Source organism: Nicotiana tabacum, chromosome 14 (assembly GCF_000715075.1).
Source record: "Nicotiana tabacum cultivar K326 chromosome 14, ASM71507v2, whole genome shotgun sequence".
NCBI lineage: Eukaryota > Viridiplantae > Streptophyta > Magnoliopsida > Solanales > Solanaceae > Nicotiana > Nicotiana tabacum.
The window spans coordinates 100,133,926-100,156,649 of NC_134093.1; the positions used below are offsets into that span (position 1 = coordinate 100,133,926).

The 22,724-nt window shown below is 36.5% G+C and overlaps 1 protein-coding gene and 1 pseudogene across 1 annotated transcript; one reads left to right on the forward strand and one right to left on the reverse strand.

The window, feature by feature from the left end:
- The first annotated feature begins 11,086 nt into the window (after positions 1–11,086).
- Positions 11,087–17,093, forward strand: LOC107765388 (uncharacterized; annotated as a pseudogene).
- Positions 17,094–18,286: 1,193 nt separating this feature from the next.
- On the reverse strand, positions 18,287–22,360 carry LOC107765389 (ammonium transporter 2 member 3-like). The gene is made up of 3 exons (XM_016584027.2): positions 21,468–22,360; positions 19,936–20,221; positions 18,287–19,046 (listed from the first exon to the last, which is right to left on the reverse strand). Exons 1-3 carry the CDS (start codon positions 22,059–22,061, stop codon positions 18,514–18,516), a joined length of 1,413 nt encoding a protein of 470 aa, XP_016439513.2. The 5' UTR covers positions 22,062–22,360; the 3' UTR covers positions 18,287–18,513.
- Between the last annotated feature and the right edge of the window lie 364 nt (positions 22,361–22,724).

Genomic DNA, 22,724 nt, shown 5'->3' on the forward strand with positions numbered 1-22,724 from the left:
TCCTTTCTGGGAATTGGGCTTGTTTCTTTTATTGGAGAATCCTTCTCCGATCTTTACCCTTTCCGTTATTTTTTAATTTCTCTTACGCTTGAAACTTGATCTCTTTGTACGACTTGATTCTACCACAAAGACACTAGGTACAATTTTAGCAACACCAAGTCGTTTATCTTCAAGCTCCACATGACATGCAACATCAGCAAAAGTTTTGATGTTATCATTACGGGTCAAGTTAACCTTCGAATGTTTCAAATTATTGGGAAGAGACCGGATCAATGCATGAACCTACTGCTCATCAGAGAGAACATATAACGACCCGGCCAGTCATTTTGAGAGTTATAGCCCTGATCCAATGTTTACTGTTTTCCCCGTATCTCTTTGCGCTTATGTGACTTATCGGGAGGCTTTGGTTGTGTTTCAGAGTGTTTTGGGACACTTAGTCCCTAAATGAAAGCTTAAGTCGTAGGATTTTTGACTGTAGTTGGAACTGTACCAAGACGACTCCGGAATAGAGTTTCGTCAGTTATGTTAGCTCCGTTGGGTGATTCTGGACTTAGAAGCGTGTCCGAATTGTGAATTGGAGAACTGTAGCTGATTTAGGCTTGAATTGGCGGAAGTCGATTTTTTGGAGATTTTGACCGGTAGTGGACTTTTTGATATCGGGGTCGGATTCCGATTCTGGAAGTTGGAGTAGGTCCGTAAGACTGAATATGACTCGTGTGCAAAATTTGAGGTCAATCGGACGTGGTTTGATAGGTTTCGACATCAGTTTTAAAAGTTTAAAGTTTAAAAATTTATTAAGTTTGAATCGGAGGGTGATTCGTATTTTTAGCATTATTTTGATGTGATTTGAGGGATCAAATAAGTTCGTATAATATTTTAGGACTTATTGGTATGTTTGGTTGAGGTCCCGGGGGCCTCGAGTTGATTTCAGGTGGTTAACGGATCATTTACAAATGTGTTGGATTGGTTGAAGTTGTTGCACCTGGTGTAATCGCACCTCCGCATTTTGGGCCGCAGGTGCGGCACTGCAGAAGCGGCTATCGAGCCGCAAAAGCGATTACGGGTCTGCCCAACCGGGACCGCAGAAGCTGTCAGAGAGAAGCGGACTCGCAGCAGCGGTGAAAGGAACGCAGAAGCGGGCGCGCAGGTGCAACCACCTCATCGCAGAATTGAGCCCAACCCTTTTAGTCATTTCCGCACCTGCGATGGAATTTCCGCAGGTGCAGCGTCGCAGGTGCGACTAGATGTCTGCAGGTGCAAGATCTCTGGGCAGAAAAGGGGAAATTTCGAGGGTTTGATCTCATTTAGATTTTGGGTCTTTGAGAGCTCGGATTAAGTTGACAATTCAAGGATTTTTTAGAGAGAACATTAGGGTAAAGATTCTTAACTCATTTATGGTTATATTCCACTAATTTATAGTTGATTTCATCATTTAATTAAGGAATTAGGTTGAGAAATTTGGGGGGAAATGGGAGAAATTCTTCAACTAAGTTTTTGAGTTTTAATTGGGATTTTGATATCGGATTCGGATAATTTTGGTACGAGTGAACTCGTGAGTGAATGGGTGTTCATATTTTGTGACTTTTACCTGATTCCGAGCCGTGGACCCGGGTCGACTTTTTGGGATGATTTTCTAATTTCTTGCTTTAGCTTTGATTTCGTTAATTAGATTAGTTTCTTATGGTTGTATTTATGGTGTGTAATTGATTTTGGCTAGATTTGGGCCATTCAGAGTCGGATATTCGTGGAAAAGGCATTGTTACCAATTGATTGAGCTTGGTTCGAGGTAAGTGGCTTGCCTAACCTTATGTGGGGGAAATCCCCTTAGGATTTGGTACTGTTGTGATATGTGAGCGCCATGTACGTGAGGTGACGAGTACGTACACATGCTATTTGTTGTAAAACTTGATTTAGTTTACTGAGTAGCAACATGTTTTTCCTTTAATTTGAGTTATACCGTTTAAATGACTATTAGTCTATTTTCATTCTTAATTGAGTTATTCCAATATGTGTAGTTATCCTGTTTAGTCTAATATTGCATGTCTACGTGCTTTAACTGCTTATTTGAATTTTGTGAAGCATGCCTAGTTGATTTCCTGCTTTTTCTTGTTCTTTAGCAGTATAGCTGTAGAAATCTTGCTGTTAATTGTTGTATTTATCGGTTTGAGTTGTGTTTTTACTTTTGAGACTACAAGGCGGTTCCTCAGGAGTTCTCCCTGCACATTTACTTTTGAGACTATGAGGCGGTTCCTCGGGTGTTCTCCCTGCACATTTACTTTTGAGACTACGAGGCGGTACCTTAGGAGTTCTTCCTGCATATTTACTTTTGAAACTGCGAGGCGGTACCTCGGGAGTTCTCCCTCTATATTTATTTTGGGACTACAAGACGGTATCTCGGGAGATCCCCTGTTGTTTACCCCTCTGTGTTGTACCACTGCCTTGTTGTATTTTCTTTTGTTAAATTCTGGTCTCTTATTATACTGTATATTCTCCTGCCTTATTTATTATTTACAAGTGGTCCTGACCTGACCTCGTCACTATTCGACTGAGGTTAGGTTTGGCACTTACTGGGTACTATTGTGGTGTACTCGTGCTACTATTCTGTACATATTTTCGTGTGCAGATCCAGGTTCACTATACCAGCCTCGCTATTAGTTGTGCATTTGCTGCTATTCCGGAGACTTCAAGGTACATCTGCTCGCGTCCGCAGACCTAGGAGTCCCCCTCTATCCTCCCCTATGTCAAACACTTCTTGTATTCCTTTTATTAGACTCTGGTGTATAAAGATGTTTTTTTTTGTAGCTTGTGACTTATGATGTTCCGAGTTTTGGGAAGACTGTGTATTTATAGAGTATTGGTTATTGTACATGACGAGCAGTATTGTTACTAGTTATTCAGTTATCCACTACTGTTAGTTGCCAAGTTTTACTTTCGTTTTGTTATTTTTCGCAATTTATTAGGCTTACATAGTCATAGGGACTAGGTGTCGTCACAACGTTATACAAAAGGAGTTTGGGCCGTGACAGAACATGACCAGCACATTTGAGTTGAGCAATCATATTTGATATCACCCTAAGAAGTTGCTTAACAGTGTGATCATGACGCTTTTTGTACATGTCAAACTTGATTGTCATCTCTCTATGACGAGTCACAGTTGTACCACCATATAGGTGTCGTCACAACGTTATACAAAGGGAGTTTGGGCCGTGACAGAACATGACCAGCATATTTGAGTTGAGCAATCATATTTGATATCACCCTAAGAAGTTGCTTAACAATGTGATCATGACGCTTTTTGTACATGTCAAACTTGATTGTCATCTCTCTATGACGAGTCACAGTTGTACCACCATATGCCTCTTTAGTGCCCACATGGCTTGAGAAATAGTATATTACTCACATTAGTAGATGAGATCACCAGTAACTGAACTTACAATAATTTCACGTGCAGTGATTTTTTTTCCTTTCAAATATTGTAAGTTTTCAGATCCCTCATATGTTGAGCAGTGTTACCCTCCTATGGGTGATCATAACATAGTTAAAACTTATAAGAGCATCTTGCTCTTCGAGTACATACCACATCTTACAACTCCAGATGTCGTGATTTTCACCATTCAGTTTATCACCACTGTTCAAGTCAGCAATGATACTTTTCGATGCCATGTTTGTTATTAGAGACAATATTACAGGTTTAACTTATTAATATATACTTCAATCAATTTATGCATGTGATTACACACTCAAGCAACTTAATTATAATATTAATTTTAAATTTAGTATATAATTGAAAGGTCACTACGTTCTCATTCATCATCTATATCTAAATATTTTAATTAATATAAAATTCAATTCTTAGTGTGTGTTTCATTTCAAGTCTCAATCCATTACAAAATAAAATAATAAATTATATATGTAACTGGTGAAACAAACAATAAAAATTAAATTTCATTAAAATAAAATACATAATAACAATTTACATATTGCTAGGACATACAAATACTAATAGAATACTAACTCTTGCACATATTCGCTAAATAGTGCACTCAGCCAAATATCAGTTAAAACTTCACCCTAAGACTATCGAAGAGAGTCTGCTAAAATAGCTAACGTTTTTCAATCAGTAATCTCAATGTAATTAAACAATTAAGCCTTTTTTAACTGAAAAAAGGTGTACATGTTCAAGAATGAAAGCATCAGGACCCATTTTAAATTTCTTAAACTCCCTAAATTTCTTCTCCTTATGTTCGGTCAGCCCTTCAATCTAGGGCTGCTTATCGGGCAGATTGGGCGGTTATTTACTCTTAACGGTTTGGCTTATCGGTTATCGGCTTTTAAATGTATAATCCGCTAGCCACCCGATAAGATATCAGGCGGATTGGTATCAGTTTAGCTCTTATCGGGCGGTTTATCGAATTGTTTGCTGACCGCTGTGACTCAATATAAAATTCCTATGCTCAGCAGACTACATTCCAGTCTATAGAATATGGCACCTAAGAAGAGAGCTAAATAGAAGAAATATAGAGCTACATTCTAGCGTATTTCCCAGTAGAATCATCTGTGGGGATGAGCCTATTAACAACTTATAACTATCAGAAGAAATAGAAGAGAATACTGGGTATAACACATGACATCAGAATTATCTAATAGTAACTAACTGGAATAGTAAATTATAACTAAATGTCTAATAGTAAATTAGTAATAGATAGAGTACTAGAAGTGGAAGAAGGGTTTTTGATTATTTAATATATATATATGGATAAAATTAAATTGTTATATATATATATATATATATATATATATATATTCTTAACGGGTTAACGGATTATCTGTTAAGAAAATTGAATAATCCGCCCCCAAACCGATAAGCCGTTAATAAAAAAAATTCAATCTGTTCCCCGTCCGTTAAACCGTTAAACCGATACCAATAAGCCATTAAGCTTCGGTTTCGGTTTGGTTTTAAACACCCCTACTTCGATCCCTTAACTCATTTTGCCTCGCCCTTAGAACACTCCTGATGACTTCAGACTTCGAATCTGAATCATTACAGAAATAAATCATGTCACGACGCATCCATTTACGTTGTCCCCTTGCTTTAATTTGAAAACTCCCACTTGGAGTAATTCGAGTTTGTTCCCGTCCAGCCATATCTAAAATAGGAACATGATAACAATAAGAATGCTAACTATGATTCAATATAAAAACAAATATCATAATCAACTCATAGAAAAATATCAATCGGGGGATTATGACTAAACTAATTTTTCATACTAAGAATGCCGTGAAGTTCTTATAATCATTACTTTTAATAAGTAACAATTCATATTCTGGTTTTCAATAACCCTTCACTATCTCATAATCTTGTCCCAAAATAAAAAAATTATGTCTATTTTTACCTTGTCTTCTTTGAACAATATCAACCAAACCAAAAAGAAAAAACTAAAAGACAATTATTTACAAATACTACTATTTTGGTGTCTTCATAGAACAAACTGATATTGGTCGAATATTATGTTTCTGTTTTTGTCGTCAACAAACAAGAAAATATTCCAAAGTTCTGAAAGAATATAATTTAGTATTAGCCTTTCGGCGTTATTCAGAAAAATGATGGTCAAAGAACACCCACATAGTCAAATATACTTTATAAAAATTTATAATCAATGTAGGGTCTAAACTTTAACCTAACATTATTCTCAGATTTAATGTTACAAATTCTATCAAACCCAAAGAAATTTCAGAACAACATCAAAGTAAGTTTTCTGTTACCACTAGTATATTAGAATGGAATGAAGATGTAGTCTTGTTTGAAGGCCAAACGCCGACACATCCAATTTAGTTTTAGAATTGCAATAGGATTCTTTCACAAAATATTTTTCTTTATAGTAGTTTATCCATAGAAGATAGAGAAACAACGAATTTATTTTAGGAAGCGTATAAAATTTGACATTGTATTCATATCAACAGAATACACAACGAATGCTCTGATATCACTGTTAAATAAATATAGTAAGAACAAAAATTAGAATCATATACCAGTTATGCAGCAGAGTAAAATCACCACCAAGAAAAATTACCCCTAAGTCCAACTTTGATTCTCTTGGAAAATAAAGTTTAGTTACACAGACTAAATGTCTTTATTTTTTGTGTGTTTTGCAAAAAGAAGAAGCCAAATCTTCTATGTTAAGAAAGAATAAGATTAAAGAGCAAGGGAGAGTAATTCTTTTTTTATTGTTCGTTCTTACCGATCTGAAGAATAAGACTAAATCAGTTTTTAAAGATAAAGGAATTAGCTGCTCTCAACTACACCTATACGTGTAGTGACTTCTTTAGTGAAGATATTTTATTCATAAATTCTATCTCACCCCAAATGGGATGGGCCAACCCACATAAAGAGACCCGATGTTCGAATTCAATATCCAACAGTTATAATAAGTAATAATTCTTTCACAGTTACATAACAATATTTATCACGACCCAAAACGCACTATAGGTTATGATGACGCCCAACGTCGTCATTAGGCAAGCCAACGGTGAACTACGAACTTAATTATTTATTTTATTATTTTTGAAATCATGAATCTTATTAGATAGAGAGATCGATGTATCAAAAATTGTACATAAGTATGATTAAAGTAAGATATAAAGTAGAAGTGTCTCAATGGTAAGCAAAATCATAAACAAATTCCAGAACACCCCCAAACCCGGTGTCATAAGTGCATGAGCATCTACTAGGAAGTACAATAATAAAACATCATATGTCTGGAATACAAGGTAGAAAAGATAAAGTAAATAATGGTGATAGAAACTCTGTGTGCTACGAATCGTGGCGTGGAATACAGCTCACCATAGAGTCCCCTCAGTAGTTGCGCCTCCGCGCCCAAGCGACCATCAAATGAACCTGTCAAATCCTGCACATTTAGTGCAGAAGTGCATGATAAGTACGTAAATTAACGTCTACCCAGTAAGTATCTAGCCTAACCACGAAGAGGTAATGACGAGGGTTCGACATTGACACTTATTAGTTGTCCAACAAATCAAATATAATAAAGTAGGCAAATATAAAATATGGTAGGTAACAATGAGTACAGGTAAAGGCAAATAATGCGGTCTTCAGCTGAACTCAAAAAGTCCTCAAACATTGGATACCTCTCAAATGGAGTACGTAATGTCAACACCAAATCAATGGTCACATCTCAAGTTTGGAAAATTCATGAATACACGAACTTCTTATCAAGTATTTTGCACGATTCTGTCGAGGCGAGCGGCCTGATCCCATAAGAGTGGTTTTATTGAAATGCTGAGGCGAACGGCCCAATCCCATAAGAAGATGATACATGATACTGTCGAGGTGAACAATCCGATCCCATAAGAGTGTAGTACTGCCGAGGTGAACAGTCTGATCCCATAAGAGTATGGTACTACCGAGGCGAACAACCCAATCCCATAAGAATACGATACTGCCAAGGCGAACGACCCGATCCCATAAGATTGTGGTACTGCCAAGGCGAACGGACCGATCCCCTAAGATTATGATACTGCCAAGGCAAACGGCCCGATCCCATAAGAGTGTGGTAATGCCGAGGCGAACGGCCCGATCCCATAAGAGTATTTCATGAAATTGCCGAGGCGAACGACCCGATTCCATAAGAGTATTTCATGAAATTGCCGAGGCGAACAACCCGATCCCATTAGAATATGAAGCTTTTACGGGTTTTTGACCCCACTCACGAATATACGTGTAAGTTATGAGATTCAAGAAAACTTTTCGATGGATACGCACAACGCAAAAGAAATTAGTAAGGGAAGTACAATTTCTACGGCTGAACAAATAGCTTATCAAGTATCTGAAATAGCGAGTCCATTACTTTACGCGAGTCTAGTCTCAGGTCATAATGCAAATTAAAGCAGTTGAACAGGCAAGAATAACGCAAATAATACAATTAAAGTATGTCGTAAGTCTAAGTATAATCAGAAATTCTAGCATACGCACTGACACTCGTCACCTCATACGCGCGTAGCTCCCACAACATGTAGCACATAACAAATATAACACCTACATGATAATTTCCCCCTCACAAAGTTAGATAGAAGATTTACCTCGCTCCGAAATTCGATAACCGGCTTCAACGCCTTTTTAACACCTCAAACTGATGACAAACGATCCGAAACTAATCAAACAACGTACAAACCAATCAAAATATACTCCAATACTCGTAATTTATCAATTAGAAATAAATTCCCAACTCCTCAAGAAAAGTCAAAAAAGTTAATCCCCGGGTCCACGCATCCGGATTTAGAAAATTATCAAAAATAATTACTACCCATAACTTATATAGTTTATATTCTGAAAATCATCAAATTTAGTCCATGAATTGACCCTCAAATCAAGGATTTACCATTTCATAACTTTAGGGCTCAAAACTCCAATTTTTACAATCCAAATACGGATAAAATAATAACCAACAAAAAAATCATGAAAAACATCAAAATAAAGGTCTTATATTTAACCCCTTGTTGAGACGATAACAACTGCGCGAAAATCACCTCAAACGGAGCTCTAGAGCTCAAGATATGCTCAAAATACTAAAATGCTCGATCTGCCCATTTAAAATATTGTCCAGGCGATTTTTGTTCTTCGCCTTCGCATTCACGAAGAGCAATTTTTCGCGTTGACCGGTCAACCCAAATTTTCTTCTTCACATTCGCGGGACCTCCCTCGCGTTCGCGAAGAACAAAGTCCGCACCAGAAACCAGCAATTTTTTCCGACACGGAAATGAGCATAACTCTCTCATACGACCTCGGAATTCGACGATTCTTGCTGTTATGGTTCTGTAATTACAATATTGATCTAATGGTTCAATTCAATCACAGATCAAATGTCGTTTTATTAATATATTACCCTTTATGTCCAAAGAAACGATGTTGAAACATCAAATAAGAGCGCGATACAATCCAAATACATCCGAGGCCCCCGGAACCCCGTCCAATTACACAACCCAGTCCCAAAATATAACACAAACCTACTCGAGGCCTAAAATCACTCCAAACAACATCAAAACCATGAATCGGCGATCAAATCCTCCTTTTAACTTTGAAATATTCAAACTTCGACGAACGCGTCCGAATTATACTTAAACATTCCGGAATGACGCCAAACTTTACGTACAAGTCATAAATCAAGATACGAACCTATTTCAAGTCTCAAAACCCCAAACAGACATCGATAACACCAAAGTTCACTTCAAACCAAAACTTAGAAAATTTTAAAATTTTCAAATTGCCAACTTTTCACAATAAGCGCCGGAATGCTCCCGGGCCACCCGATACTCAACCCGAGCATACGCCCAAGTTCGAAATCATCATACGAGTCGCTTACTCAAAAGTCAAAGTTTGGTCAACTCTTCCAATTTAAAGCTTCCGAATTGAGAATTTTCCATCTGAATCAACTCCGAACTTCACGAAATTCATTTATGACCACGCGTATAAGTCATAGAACATTAAGTGAAGCTACTAAAGACATCAAACCGTCAAACGACACGCTAGAGCTCAAAACAACCGGTCGGATTGTTACAATATTCTTCTTACCACTCCATACCTACAATAACATCAAATTAATTGGGTTAGTGAATTTCGAATATCGGATGGTTAGATCTAAGAAAAACTTCAATCCTCCATAAGAACTATAACGAAAAAAGGAAAAAAACGTTTAGAATCTAAATCTGTATTCCTAATCGATCAACTCCAGCTAGAATTTAATCTATCATACTACTATTGTGTACTACAAACCCATTGCCATGATTGTTTATATTTCTCACTAGCAGTAGCAACTTGCACACTCGTCAATTTATTCAGCTAAAATACAAAATACGAGTTCGGGCTAATGACAAGCCTAACAACATCCATGCAAATGACAAAGCCTAACAATATCGACAGAAATCTTGATTAGTTGGGCCCAAAGTAGATATCGGACACAGAATGTAAAACTTAAAAAAAGTTAAGCTCGTCGAATCATTTTTAAGATATTAAAATTTTTCCAAATCATTCATAAGTGTGCCGAGAGATCAATGAAATGAGCGACAATTATAAGATACAAGAGTTCAATTTCCAATAGTGATAATAAATGTGTACTTCTACTAGTAAAAAATAATATATAGTATAAGATAGCCGAAGCGCTAGTAAATTGGCTCGCATGTTCGGCAATATAAAATTAATTTTTTTCACGATATATTTATTTTGAACTATGTCCTTCCGTAATTCTCACTGAGAACAATATAGTCCTTTTTTTGGTCATATTTATATAACAGAATCTGGACATGAATAATTTTGTATTTAAAAAAATTCAGCTCTTTGACGTGCTTCAAACGAGCATTACCTACAAAACAGCAAAACACCATTCTTCTCATTATTTTTGACATGCTAATTTGTATTATTCTAAAACTTGATATCGTTAATGGTTTAATTTTGGCCAAATGCATAGACAAGCACTTAAACTTGTTACGCTTTTTACTTAGACACCTTAATTGTCGATATTTTCAATTAGACACTCAAACTACCATCAAAGTGTGTCTATTGGACATTACACGCTGACATGTTATATGTTGTGTTATTCACCCACATTTGAGCGCGTAAGCTAATATGAATCTGTTGACCTAACTTTTCTTTTACTGTTTATTTCGTCCCTCGTCTTCGTCTTCTTAAACAAAAATATTAATGTTGTCAAACTCATTCCTCTCCCATTTCGTGCCCACTTTTTCTCCAGCAAGTTACTAGCTTCGCACCAAGCTAATGTATTTCATCCCAAAGACTACAAAGGGGAATTATGTTTTCCGTTGTCTTTTCTCATTTGCTATGTACTTTTGGCTGTTCCTCACTTGAAAGATCCAAATCCATGAATTTAAAAAGTTTATCACTGATCAATAATTTCTCCTTAAGAAAAGATAAATCAATGAACTTTTTCATTCTTTCAACATCCTCACTAGACAACGAGGACTGGAAATTTCCTGCTCTTTTGAAAGAACAAAATTAATTAATCTGAGTGTATATTAAATGCTGAATCCAAATTACATTTGAAATTCTCAACTTCGACCAATGGAACATCCAACAAAAAAAGGAGTAAAGTCATCCTATTCTCCTTCACCGAAGAACGTGGTAACTAGAGAAGGGAAATGGGCAATACACTATGAGGGGATTTACTCCGTCACTAGAACGAATGAAGGCAACGGAGAAGAAGAGCCAAGGATTAGTTGTAGGGATTAGTAAATTCAAGGTGGATTTCTTTTAATTGATATGGCTATTTTTAATTGGTTAATCTGTCACGTAAGCAACGTTTGAACTTCACACGCTGATCTTTTCTTGGGACTGAGATTTTAGTGTCCAATAGCCACACGTTGATGGTAGTTTGAGTGTCTAATAGGAAACATGCTCAGTTGAGGTGTCTAAGTGAAAAATCATGACAAATTTAGGTGACTGACTATGTATTTGATCGTTTAATTTTAGAAGAATTCATGCATATTAATTCAAAAATTCATCTTAACCCTGATATAAAATTGTAATTTAGAATGAAGATACAAATTACTTAGTAATGCCTTATAATATCCTTTATTTCAACCTCGGGAAGTCAAGAGGAGGGCTAGTAATATTCTACAGAAGCCAGAGACGATACACGTAATTTAAGTGAATTTACCTAAACTTCTTGTAGATATAGGTCGAAGTATGATTATTAAGCAGTTATATAATAATTAAACATAAAATATGCGCAAAAGAAGAGAAATAACAAAGGTAGTCCCTTTTGATCGGGGGTAGGTTAAAGACCATTTATTAGTTTTGATTCTATCAGTTTGCTTAAAATAAGCATTTTGGTATCCGTTAAGTATTTAACAAACAATGATTATTAATTTTTTATAGAAACTATGACAAAAAAGATTAAAGAACTTATATATGTATGTGTAGTTTATGCTGTCCTTAGATATTTTTGGTGTCTGGCGCAGTTGTTTGAGATGAAGTTTCTACTATTTTTGACATTTTTTCGGTGTTTGTTTTAGTTTTTGACATTGCAATTTTTGGGATATAACAAGACGTTCATGATATTTCTGATTACAACTTTTTCTTGTATAGTTCTCCATAAATCTAACAACCACAATTTGTTAAATAAGGAAAGCAAAAGTATTCACTTTTGATAAATTTAAGAGACCAATCTGTTCAAGTGTATATTTGAAAGACTATTATAGACCTATTTCGAAACAGAAGGGACTGTTCTTGTAATTTTCGCTGTAAAAGAGGAATGGGACCAAACTTAAAACGCATGACCTCCTTCAAAAAGGGTCTTACACAAAAACGCGCTCCCCGTTTTGGAGATTTAGGGTTTGCTTTTCTGTGCGGAAATGGCAAGTGCTCTTACTCTCTCTTCTCTCATTTATCTATCTACTTGTGTGTGTGTTACATGAATTTATAAATCTGAATTACAACAGCTGAAGATGTTTATGATTCTTTGCAGGCTGATTCTCCTGGAAAAAGGTACTCTACCGTCTCTCTCTTACTCCGTTTTACCTTAGTCTTCGTTTCGTATGTTTGTTGAAGATGTTTTCTGTGCCTGCACTTCTGATTTGTAGATAGGAATACTGATCTGTTTCTCGCTGCTGAATGTGCTTTTTAGGGTTACTTCTTCACGTGAAAAGTGAAAAATGGTTCTATTAATTGTTTTCTGGGTGATGATTTTTTGTAATTTTTTTTGTTTACTGTATTTGATGCTTCTTAGCTATATTAAAGTTATTTTCTGTATGTAAAGGTATTTTCTACTTTGCCCCTAGCCCCCCTAGGGTTTTGGTCCGGTGGTAAGATCGCACACAAAGCCTGTTACTTGAATGGGGATTTCTCGAGTTTCGAAGCAGGTACCATGGTCTCTTGGGAATTTCTAGGTTATAAAAAATATATTTTCCACTTTGAATATAGATGCTTTGAATTGGATGACTTGGTTGATGGAGAATTGGCTATGGTTAATTCTTATTGAAGTATCTTATTACTCCCGAGCGAGGTAGATGCTTGTCTAGGAAGATACATGGCTTTCATTTGACACACAGATGGGAGTGTGTGGTTTGTTATTAGCCTTGCTTCCCACAGATTTGAGCCCTTCTCTATTTGCTCTTTCTGTGATAGGTAACCCGTCTTCCTTTGCCCCTACCATTTATCATCTAGATCTACTAGAAGTAATATGACAAGACAGAAGAAAGTTGGCATTCTTTCTCCCTTCAAACCAGTTCTTTCCTAATTGTTCCTATAGTACTAAATGGTAGAACAGCTCAATCTATTCCACCTATGGTACTTGATTCTTCAACTATAGGACTAGAAAACGATATTTTTGGTTCTCTTGGAATTTGATTCTTAATTTACCTGTCAAAAAGGAAGGTCATGTATGAGGGATTAGAATTGACTCTGTGGATTTTTAATTATGTAGATGACTAGTATATCTTCCCAGTGGATCGGGAGCCGGTGTTATCGGGGTTAAAAGTGTACATGGGCCTTTTAGCGCAAAGTGCAGTTAACGTGGGTCAAAGTGAATGAAGGCACACTTGAAAAAAATTTAGGGAAAAAAAAGGAATTATCGACATGAAATTTTTTGGGGTCAACTATGTGAATCCTTTGCATCCATTTTGCTTTCTTAAGGTCCTTTAGCTTTTAGAGGAGTAGTTATACTATTTTTACGTTGCTCTCAGCCTACTGCAATCCTTATCTCTTACGTAGGCTTGCAACGGTTGTGATGATGTGGAGGAATGTGTTAGAGAGATTCAAGGAAGAGGTAGATGTAGACCATACGGAATATTGAAGCAAATAGTTTTGAATTAGTTGTTAGATTTTTGTTAATTGGATATTGTTGTTGGCTGGTAGTTGTGTTGGAGCTATCTTACATGTTCATGTTTTTTGGGTGGATGTATATCCCGTTTAGTTAATGGTACTGGAAGGATGAATCCTACTTTGATTTTGCCTCTCAAAGTGAAAGAAGAGTTTGGGTTAAACCCCAAGGAACTGTTCTACGATTTGACTGAAAATAACTGGTTTCATTGATTGATGGAAGGTGTTCACTTAGATACAATTCAAGCTCTATCTTTTCGGTATTTAGTCATAAATCTTAAGCTTAACTGTATAGCTCACCCTTACTTGTTCATGGTTGAGGAATAATTGTTCTTAAACTTAATCACGGTAGTATAACATTTCTGAAAAGCATTTACTCCATTACAAAGTTGCATCTTCTGTACTTTTCTAATTTAAGCGAGTTCTCTAATTTCACGCTAGTACTGAGTATTTCTGTTGTAGCATCGATTTCAAATATTAAATTTTCCTGGTTTACATTTGCAGGTAAGACACGGTTTGTTTATATGATTGTTATTGAACTGATTTATTGTTGTAATTTCTGCACTTTCTAGGTATTCGCGCTCTCCTTCTCCTTGGGAGTAAAAGGCAAGATCTAGATCTAGGTCAAGGTCTAGATCATGGTCAAGGCCAAGAGGAAGATCCAGGTCCAGATCAAGGTCGAGAAGTCATGGGAGGTTCGTTGGAACTTGAGCTTTTCTCTGCCCAAGTCTTTCTTCTTGTAGTGCTGCTTAATATCCTATGTGTTATGTTTTCTTTGTATTAATATCTTGTTGTAAGTTGCTAAAATTTGTTCCTCCATAACTTATTCAGGGATGAACCATCTAATCCTGGTGTCACACTTTATGTGACTGGTTTGTCTACAAGGGTGACACAAAGGGACCTTGAGGAGCATTTCTCAAAGGAGGCAAAGGTTGGTATTTACTTGTATGCAAGTTAGTTTCTTATTCATCCTTTTTTGCTCTACAAATTTCTATCCTAATGGATGTTAAAAAAAAGGTTTCCTCTGCACTTTCCTATTCCTACTTCATAGCTTTGAAGGTTTTTCAGTTTTCACTAACTGCAAAATAAAACTTTTTTGCGATATATTTTCTTTTGGTCTTTTTCTTCGAGAATAATTTCAATTCACTGAAAAGGCATGAATAAGCACGAAAACAAAAAGAAATTAGCTAGAGAGGATGTAGATCTGACAAATCTCAATATAAGGCTTTACTTTTCGTAAATCGACAATAATCCAATTTCAGATAGGCACATCTCGGTATCCAATCTCCCTGTGTTCTCTCTTGTCTTTTACTCTTTTTGCTTTTTCTCGATTGATATATGTCGTAAGATCTGATCAAGTCTCTGTCAGCTTATTTATTGTCGTTATCATGGAGAATACATGCATGTTGAAGTTGACTGAGAGTAAATGAACAATTACCACAACACCAACGGTATGCAATTAATTGGAAATAATATGATGTTAGAGTTGCTGTAAGAGTCGGGAGCTCCCAATATCACTCTCTCTTCTGTATCTGATTTTCTTAGCTCAGGAATAGTTCAAGAATTGTAGAAAATAATTCTTTTCTGAATTACGTTATCAACCAAAGAGAACATGAAGATGAACTTGGTCATACTAAGAACCGATCTCACAAGCTCAAGAGTCAGAAGTTGCATTCACTTTATAATCCTATTTGTGTAATTTTAATGTTTCCAAAGAAAGTTCTTTGATATTCTTGGAAATAACTGCTTATTTGTTTATTTAGTTTTTCTTAAGTTGATGATACGAGTAATGTCTTTAATATGTACACCAATGAATTGCGGTGTGGTGGCATTTTGGCTGGATTCACTTCCCTTTGTTCATCTCTCAAATATATGAACATGCTCTTAGTGTTTTCTTTTACTTTGTATCCACCAGGTGAAATCAGTTTTCCTGGTTGTGGAGCCGCGTTCCCGCATCTCTCGTGGTTTTGCTTTTATAACGATGGATAGTCTTGAGGGTGCTGAGCGTTGCATTAAGCACCTAAATCAGTCTGTTCTTGAAGGCCGCTACATAACAGTGGAGAAGGTGAGCTGCTTTGTATTGAGCTAGTGAACCATGTCCATTTAGATTGCTTTTCTGTCTTCTTAACTTGGAGGTTTTCTGGTTATATTCAGAAGACATTGCATCAGCTTTGTCAGCAGCGATCAAAGATGATCTGTTCTTCCCCTGCAACATTATATTCACTCAGCTTGACCAATGGCTCGCTTAAACAGCTTTCACATGCATCTGATCAACTAGACATAGCAACTATATTGTCCAACATCTATACAACCTCAGCAATTACTCTCAACTAATCTTCGGTCATTATCAACAATCTAATCCAGCATTGGTCTCTGTCTCCCACAAATTTTTGCTTGGATGGAACATGCCAAAATATCTAAGCTGCTTTACTGTACGACTAGCATGTTGTTTTACTTATTTATAAAGAACATAGTTATCTGTTTTGCCAACTTCCTTACCTAGCATGTAAGGGGAAGGTAAGCAACTGTTTTCTTTGCCGGATTTTAGAGAAATGTTATCTTCATGCTTACTTCAAACAAGGAGTATATTGTCTGGTCTAGATATTCCATCTTTTTCCTTGATGTAAATGTGAAAGTTTTTAGACTTCAGATTATGAAACCATGTCTATTTTTCAGTCTCGGAGGAAACGCCCGAGGACTCCAACGCCTGGTCACTATCTAGGGCTTAAGAACGCAAGGGGTGATGGTGAGTCTTTTTTCATTTTCTACTAGTTTATGTCATTTTGGGCTAAATATTGGATGTCCTGAAGGATTGTTTTTCTATGGTCAAAGGTTTTCGTGGTGACCGAGGTGACCGTGGTAGGTATCGCGGCCGTGATGACTACGGGCACCGAAAATCTCCAAGGCGTTCACCTTATCGAGGTGGACGAGATTATTCTCCTAGGCGCTCACCTTATGGGGGAAGGTCAAGAAGGGAACGATCCAGGTCATATTCCCCTTATGAAAGGAACTATGCTCGTGGTGCTAGATAGGAGGACGCCGACAAGGCATCTGGTACCCCAATTACTAGGGAAAACTGTTTGTAAGGATCTTTATGAGTTTGGTTGGACTAGATTTAGGTCTTATGCTACCAATCAACGAATGTATGTGTGCTGTAGCGCCTGATATGCTAGCATCTAGCTGACTGTTTAAATTATATTGTTGTTTATGTCAGTATTATTTGTGTTTTGCAATGTCATTTTCTTGGTTATGTGTGCCAGAGCCTTCTCTCTTACTCATGATATTGTGATTTACTTCCGTTGTTTTATCAAGTTAATCTTCAATGCCTGCATGCATATCTATTGCGCCGACGAAAGAAAAATGCTGTATTTCTTTTTATCTCTTTGGGTGTAATAGTAACCTCCTACGGCGGAAGAGGTTTAAAAATTTCTTCCAGCTGAATCTTGAACGGTTGAAAATTGATATTTTCATCAAAAGGATGGGTTGCTCCTAAAGTCTTTACCACCTATCAACACATTGACGTTGAAATTGCTGCAGACAAGGGTAGACTATTGTTATCTCCGTCAATTTTGACTAGCACACACACCGCCAGTTTTCACCTGGTGCACCCACTTCATTAGCTCTTGATTTATTCTGATTGCTGGCCTGAATCACCTTAACATCAATATATCTTTGAAAGTAGAGATTCAGACCAGGAATTTCTTGAAAACCATTGGTTTAAGTGAACAGAGGAGAAATATTTTAGTAGGCGTTTGGACATAAAAAATGTAATTTTTGGAAAAAAGTAATATTTGGAGTTAAGTTGAAAAATGATATTTGGAGTTTAAAATTACATTTGGACATGCATTTCACTTGAAAAAATATTGTAGTTTTGTGAGTGGGAAAAAACTTTTTTCTGAAAGTTTTGATTTTGAAAAATTCATTTTCAAACTTTTTTCAAAAACTTGTAAAATTTCATGGATAAATATATTTTTGAATTTTTTTTTTTTTTTTTTTGAAAAAAAGAATTTTTTTTATGAACAAATGAGGCCTTAATGTGGTTATTAATGAGGGGTGATGGTATAGGAGAAAGGTCTACAAAAAGGTGGTTGCTCAAGAGATTACCCAAGGTCTCGGTATTGGGGGCCGTGGAACAAGAAACTCCAGTAAATAAAAGAAGACAATAGGGGTCCTGTCAATAGCACACTTCCGTATATGCGTTTGCAAAAGGGGAAAAACTTGATTATCATAAATTAGACAATACACATGTGCAAGTTAATTTGCTTGGTTTGGAAGAGTAGTTAGGAACGAGAGAATAAGCATTTTAGTGGATATTCCTGCTACTTGATCAATTACTCTTCATGCTTTGTCGGCAGACATAGATGTAAGTTCACCTAAAGCATATATTTTTGCTTTTCTCTTCTTTAGCATAGGAGATGTTAGAAGTGAGAATGGTGACATGAGTTGGATAAAATTTTTACAATATGCAAAATATCTTCACTCTCAATCGTAACATACAAAGTCTATAGAACATAGAAAGCTGGAATGCCCATGACGTTTTCGTCTTTGGATGAACCAAATCCTCATTAAATTTGATTGTTCCATTAGATGGGGCTCACACATAATCCAATACCATGAATACTCCTTTAGCATAACAAGTTTTAAATACTCTAAATTCTGAATTCGCCTCTCTATTGACTGGTTCCATATTGGCGTCGGCAAAAAGAAGGAATTTTAGGAGTCCTATTAAAGCGAGGTGGATCTCTCACTCCATCACCCCACAAAGCATAAGCTTCTTCTCCATGAACAGCATCATCCCCAATCACAAGATCATCCTCATGGAGTCTTAACTCAACTATTCGACTTATAAAAATACATATCAAACTCGTAGCTACAACATTCCATATTGTGATAAATGCAGCACCAAGAATCTGATAAATCATTTGGCGAACTCCACCCTTAATGTCTCCATCAATTATGCTGTAGAGAAAGCCTGGACCATATTTGTCTGAGCCATAAAACATTCTCAGAAGCTTAGGTTTAGCAAAGATTCCAGAGAGGATTCCTCCTAGGATGCCTGCAACTGCATGTGTGTGGAAGACTCCTAATGTGTCGTCAACTTTCTGGAAAAATGCTGATTTCTTGTGTAGAACCATCATGGTGAACCAGGGTATTGAACCTGATGAGATTCCCATGAGTATTGCTGCCCAGGACTCCACTATACCTGTCAACAGTAGCGAAACCAGCAAATTCAGGAATTTTACTGGGAGGTGTCTAAATATAATAAAGTAAACACACGAAAAGCTAAGGGGATTCAACATATAGTATATATGCATAAATTCTTTTTTGACCTGGTTACACTATAATTTTCCTTGAAGTGGTGTCAATTGACCCCCTTAGACTAAGGTGGCTCCGCGACTACCTGCCAATGTGCATTGTTTTAGGACATTTTGCTCATTCTATTACTTGTGTGCTAACAGGCTCATATTTTATTTTATGATATTAGGCTGAGACGAGCTTAACTGGAGTGACAGAAATAATAAGGATTCATATAGCCGACTTCGACTTACTTTGGATTGAGGCGTATTACTTATTAGTAGTATTAGCTGTTGTGGTGCTTACATGCTCATACTTGACAAAATCTGAGCTCTTTATAGTCGCTCACTCTAGGCATTTGCTGTCAAAGTACTGGTATTCAAGTTTTTGCTAATCTATAGTTACTTTGATGTGACAAAAAATGATTTTTGATTCTACTGTTATATTGGTTAAAGTTCAGTCACCATATATGAACTTAACCCCTAGAAGTCTTCCTCATTATTCCCTATTACTTGGACATTTTGTAAATTTAGGGGTTGTTTGGTTGGAAAATAAGTTATTCCACCATTAATTATCTCGAGATTAGTTATCCCAGAGATTGTTATTCCACCCTCCCATAGGGATAAAAACAACACGACAATCCCGGGATAACTAATCCTGTGATTAGTTATATCACTATTTTATCCCAACCAAACGTGGGATGAACTCATCTTAAATTTAATCCCGAGACTAATTATCGCTTATCTCTGGTACCAAACGAGCCCTAAGCTAAAGCACTTTCATTAGTAACTACTAACCTGCACCAGGGGTAATGCAAACAAGTCCAGTGATCATTCCTTGGACAGCTCCAATGACAGAACTTTTGTTGTAAAATATCATGTCCATTGAAAGCCATACTAACAAGCTTGTGGCAGTGCAAAGATGAGTATTGAGAATGGCTAATGATGTGATTAGATCAGAGGCTAATGGAGATCCACCATTAAAACCAGTCCAACCCATCCAAAGAAAACCTGCACCTCCAAGCATGTGAATTATGTTGTTTGGTGGGAAATGTTGTCTATCATTTGAATGCCTTGGTCCAACCTATCCCAATGAAATCCCAATAATCATCATGTTATCATCCTAGGTAAGCTCAAAATAATGTTACAAGTGTTGTTTCTATTTGTTCTATTTCTATCTTCTACCAAAATCTTTTAGATCATTTTTCTTTAATATTCGAATTATAGGTCACGGGTTCGAGTCGTGGAATCAGCTACTGATACTTGCATCAGGGTAGGCTGCTTACATTACAACCCTTTGGGGTGCGGCCCTTCCCCGGACCCTACGTGAACGCAAAATACTTTGTGTATCGGGCTGCCCTTTATTCAAATTAGAGCTTTTTAATTGAAATAATTTCCTATAATTTGAGAAATCTTTTCGGATGCCATCTTATTTATTACTCTATTTGTTTTATTTTATACGTCATTGGATTCCCTTTTGACCCGTTCTTAGACTAGATATATTGTTTCTATATTTAGAAAATTCATAGATATAGCCTTTCCATTTTACAACTTTAATGAAATGCTTGTATAGACATGACATGCAGAATATCACAAGATTCTAATGGTACTTTTGGTAAGTTATACAGACACAAAGCCACTATATTAATTGATGGAAGTCGGATCAATTGAACCCACCTTTTTTACTTAGATCATAGATATATATGTGAAAAATCGTAAAAAGTAATCTAAAAGATTGAGTTTTGAACCCATATTTCCAGTAAACTCAAATCCTTGAACATATTAAATTTAAATTCTACACGCGGGCACACACATACATACATATATCCAGATATTCATTTTTTTCTTAAATTTAGTATCGAGTCAAATAATGTCATATAGACTGCTTTTTAACATTATGTAGAATTGTTATTTACTTAAGTAAAATTGTAGAACTTTTTTTTTCCTTTCAATTGTAGGACTTCTAAAAAACAAAAAAAGCCAGGTGCACGAAGCATCCTGCCTTCACGCAGGGTCCGGGAAGAGCCGCACCCCCAAGACGTGCGATGTAGGCAGCCTACCCTAATATAAATATCAGTGTCTGATTCCCCGGCTCGAACCCGCGACCTATAGGTCACATGGAGACAACTTCACCGTTGCTCCAAAGCTCCCCTTCACTAGGGAAGAGCCGCACCCCAATGGGTGTGATATAGGCAGCCTATCCTGATGCAAGTATCAGTGGTGATTCCGCCGCTCGAACCCGTGACCTATATACTTCCAAGATTCCATTCAATTGTAAGACTTCTATTTTTTCAAATAGAAAAGGTAAAGAGAATGTCTAGTAGAATTACCCAATAAGCAGCAGTAAATCCAGCAACTCCAGATGAAAGATGAATCACATAACCACCAGAGAAGTCAATAATAGGCTCAAGAAATCCAGAACCCCAAATACTATAAGCACCAACTGTATAAGAAAATGTAATCCAAAGTGGAACAAACAACATCCATGCATAAAAATTCATTCTACCAAGTAAAGAACCAGCCAATAAAATCACAGTAATAGCAGCAAATGCAAATTGATAAAATACATAATCTGCTGTTGGAATATAATATTTAGTGTGTTTTGTTAGCAAAAAATCTTGAGTCATAGCTTGTTCTGGTTTGCCTATTATAGATATTAAATGTGTACCAAATGCCATTCTATGGGCCCATAAAACCCAACAAATTAAAACTGCTGCAAATGCATAAAGGGCCATAAAAGCTGAATTTACAGCCCATTTCTTTTTGACCATTGATCCATATAAAATTACTAGCCCAGGTACACTTTGTAAGCCCACCATTGCTGCTGCTGTTAATTCCCATGCATTATCTCCTTTACTTAACCATTGTGGTGTTGATTCATCTGGTTTTAGACCTTGTGGAAGGTATGAATAATTTGGATCCATTTAAAGAATAATCTGCCGACCCCAACTTATTCGGGACTGAGGCGCAGTTGTTGTTGGTTTAGAGAAATATAAAGAGGGAAGGTTTTGGTAATTTTTTTTGAAAGGTTAATGGGGTAAGATATTTATAACAAAAGTTTGAAAAATTTGGAGCCATTTAGAGAAAGAGAAATATGGATGATTTTGGTTTTTTTTTGAAAAAGGTTAATGGGGTATTAAGATATTTATGACAGGGTTTGAGAGAAAATCAAGGTAGACATAGGGATAATCTAGGTTTTTGGATGTAATTAAGGATTCTCTGATATTCTGTAGTGTCAGTTTTAGCTGGATATGTTTGTTGATTCATCTGAGAATCCAATAACAGGACATTAGTTGATTCAATGTTTGTTGATTTTAGCATATTCATTGCGTAAGCTAAACAAATAACTATGGTGGGATTCTTTAAAATTTGATTGGGCTTAAGTTAAAGTTTTGTTTTCACTAGACCAAGAATAATTGGCAAATCCGTTAATGGGCTCGCGTGTTCGATAGAACTCAACATTTTGGGATCAAATCCTATTTATTCAGAGGCTGATCCAGGATTTGAAGGTTACGAAAGTTACTACTTATAATGCAAACCTACCGCTAGCTATCGAGATTGAATTGAGGTGTACGTTCTAACTGGTT

Coding starts and splice junctions, on each gene's coding strand:
- LOC107765389 (XM_016584027.2), bottom strand. CDS start 22,061: ATGGATCCAAATTATTCATACCTTCCACAAGGTCTAAAACCAGATGAA. Junction 20,222..21,467: donor GATTTACTGCTGCTTATTGG/GTAATTCTACTA, acceptor TCATTGGGATAG/GTTGGACCAAGGCATTCAAA. Junction 19,047..19,935: donor TTGCATTACCCCTGGTGCAG/GTTAGTAGTTAC, acceptor TACTGTTGACAG/GTATAGTGGAGTCCTGGGCA.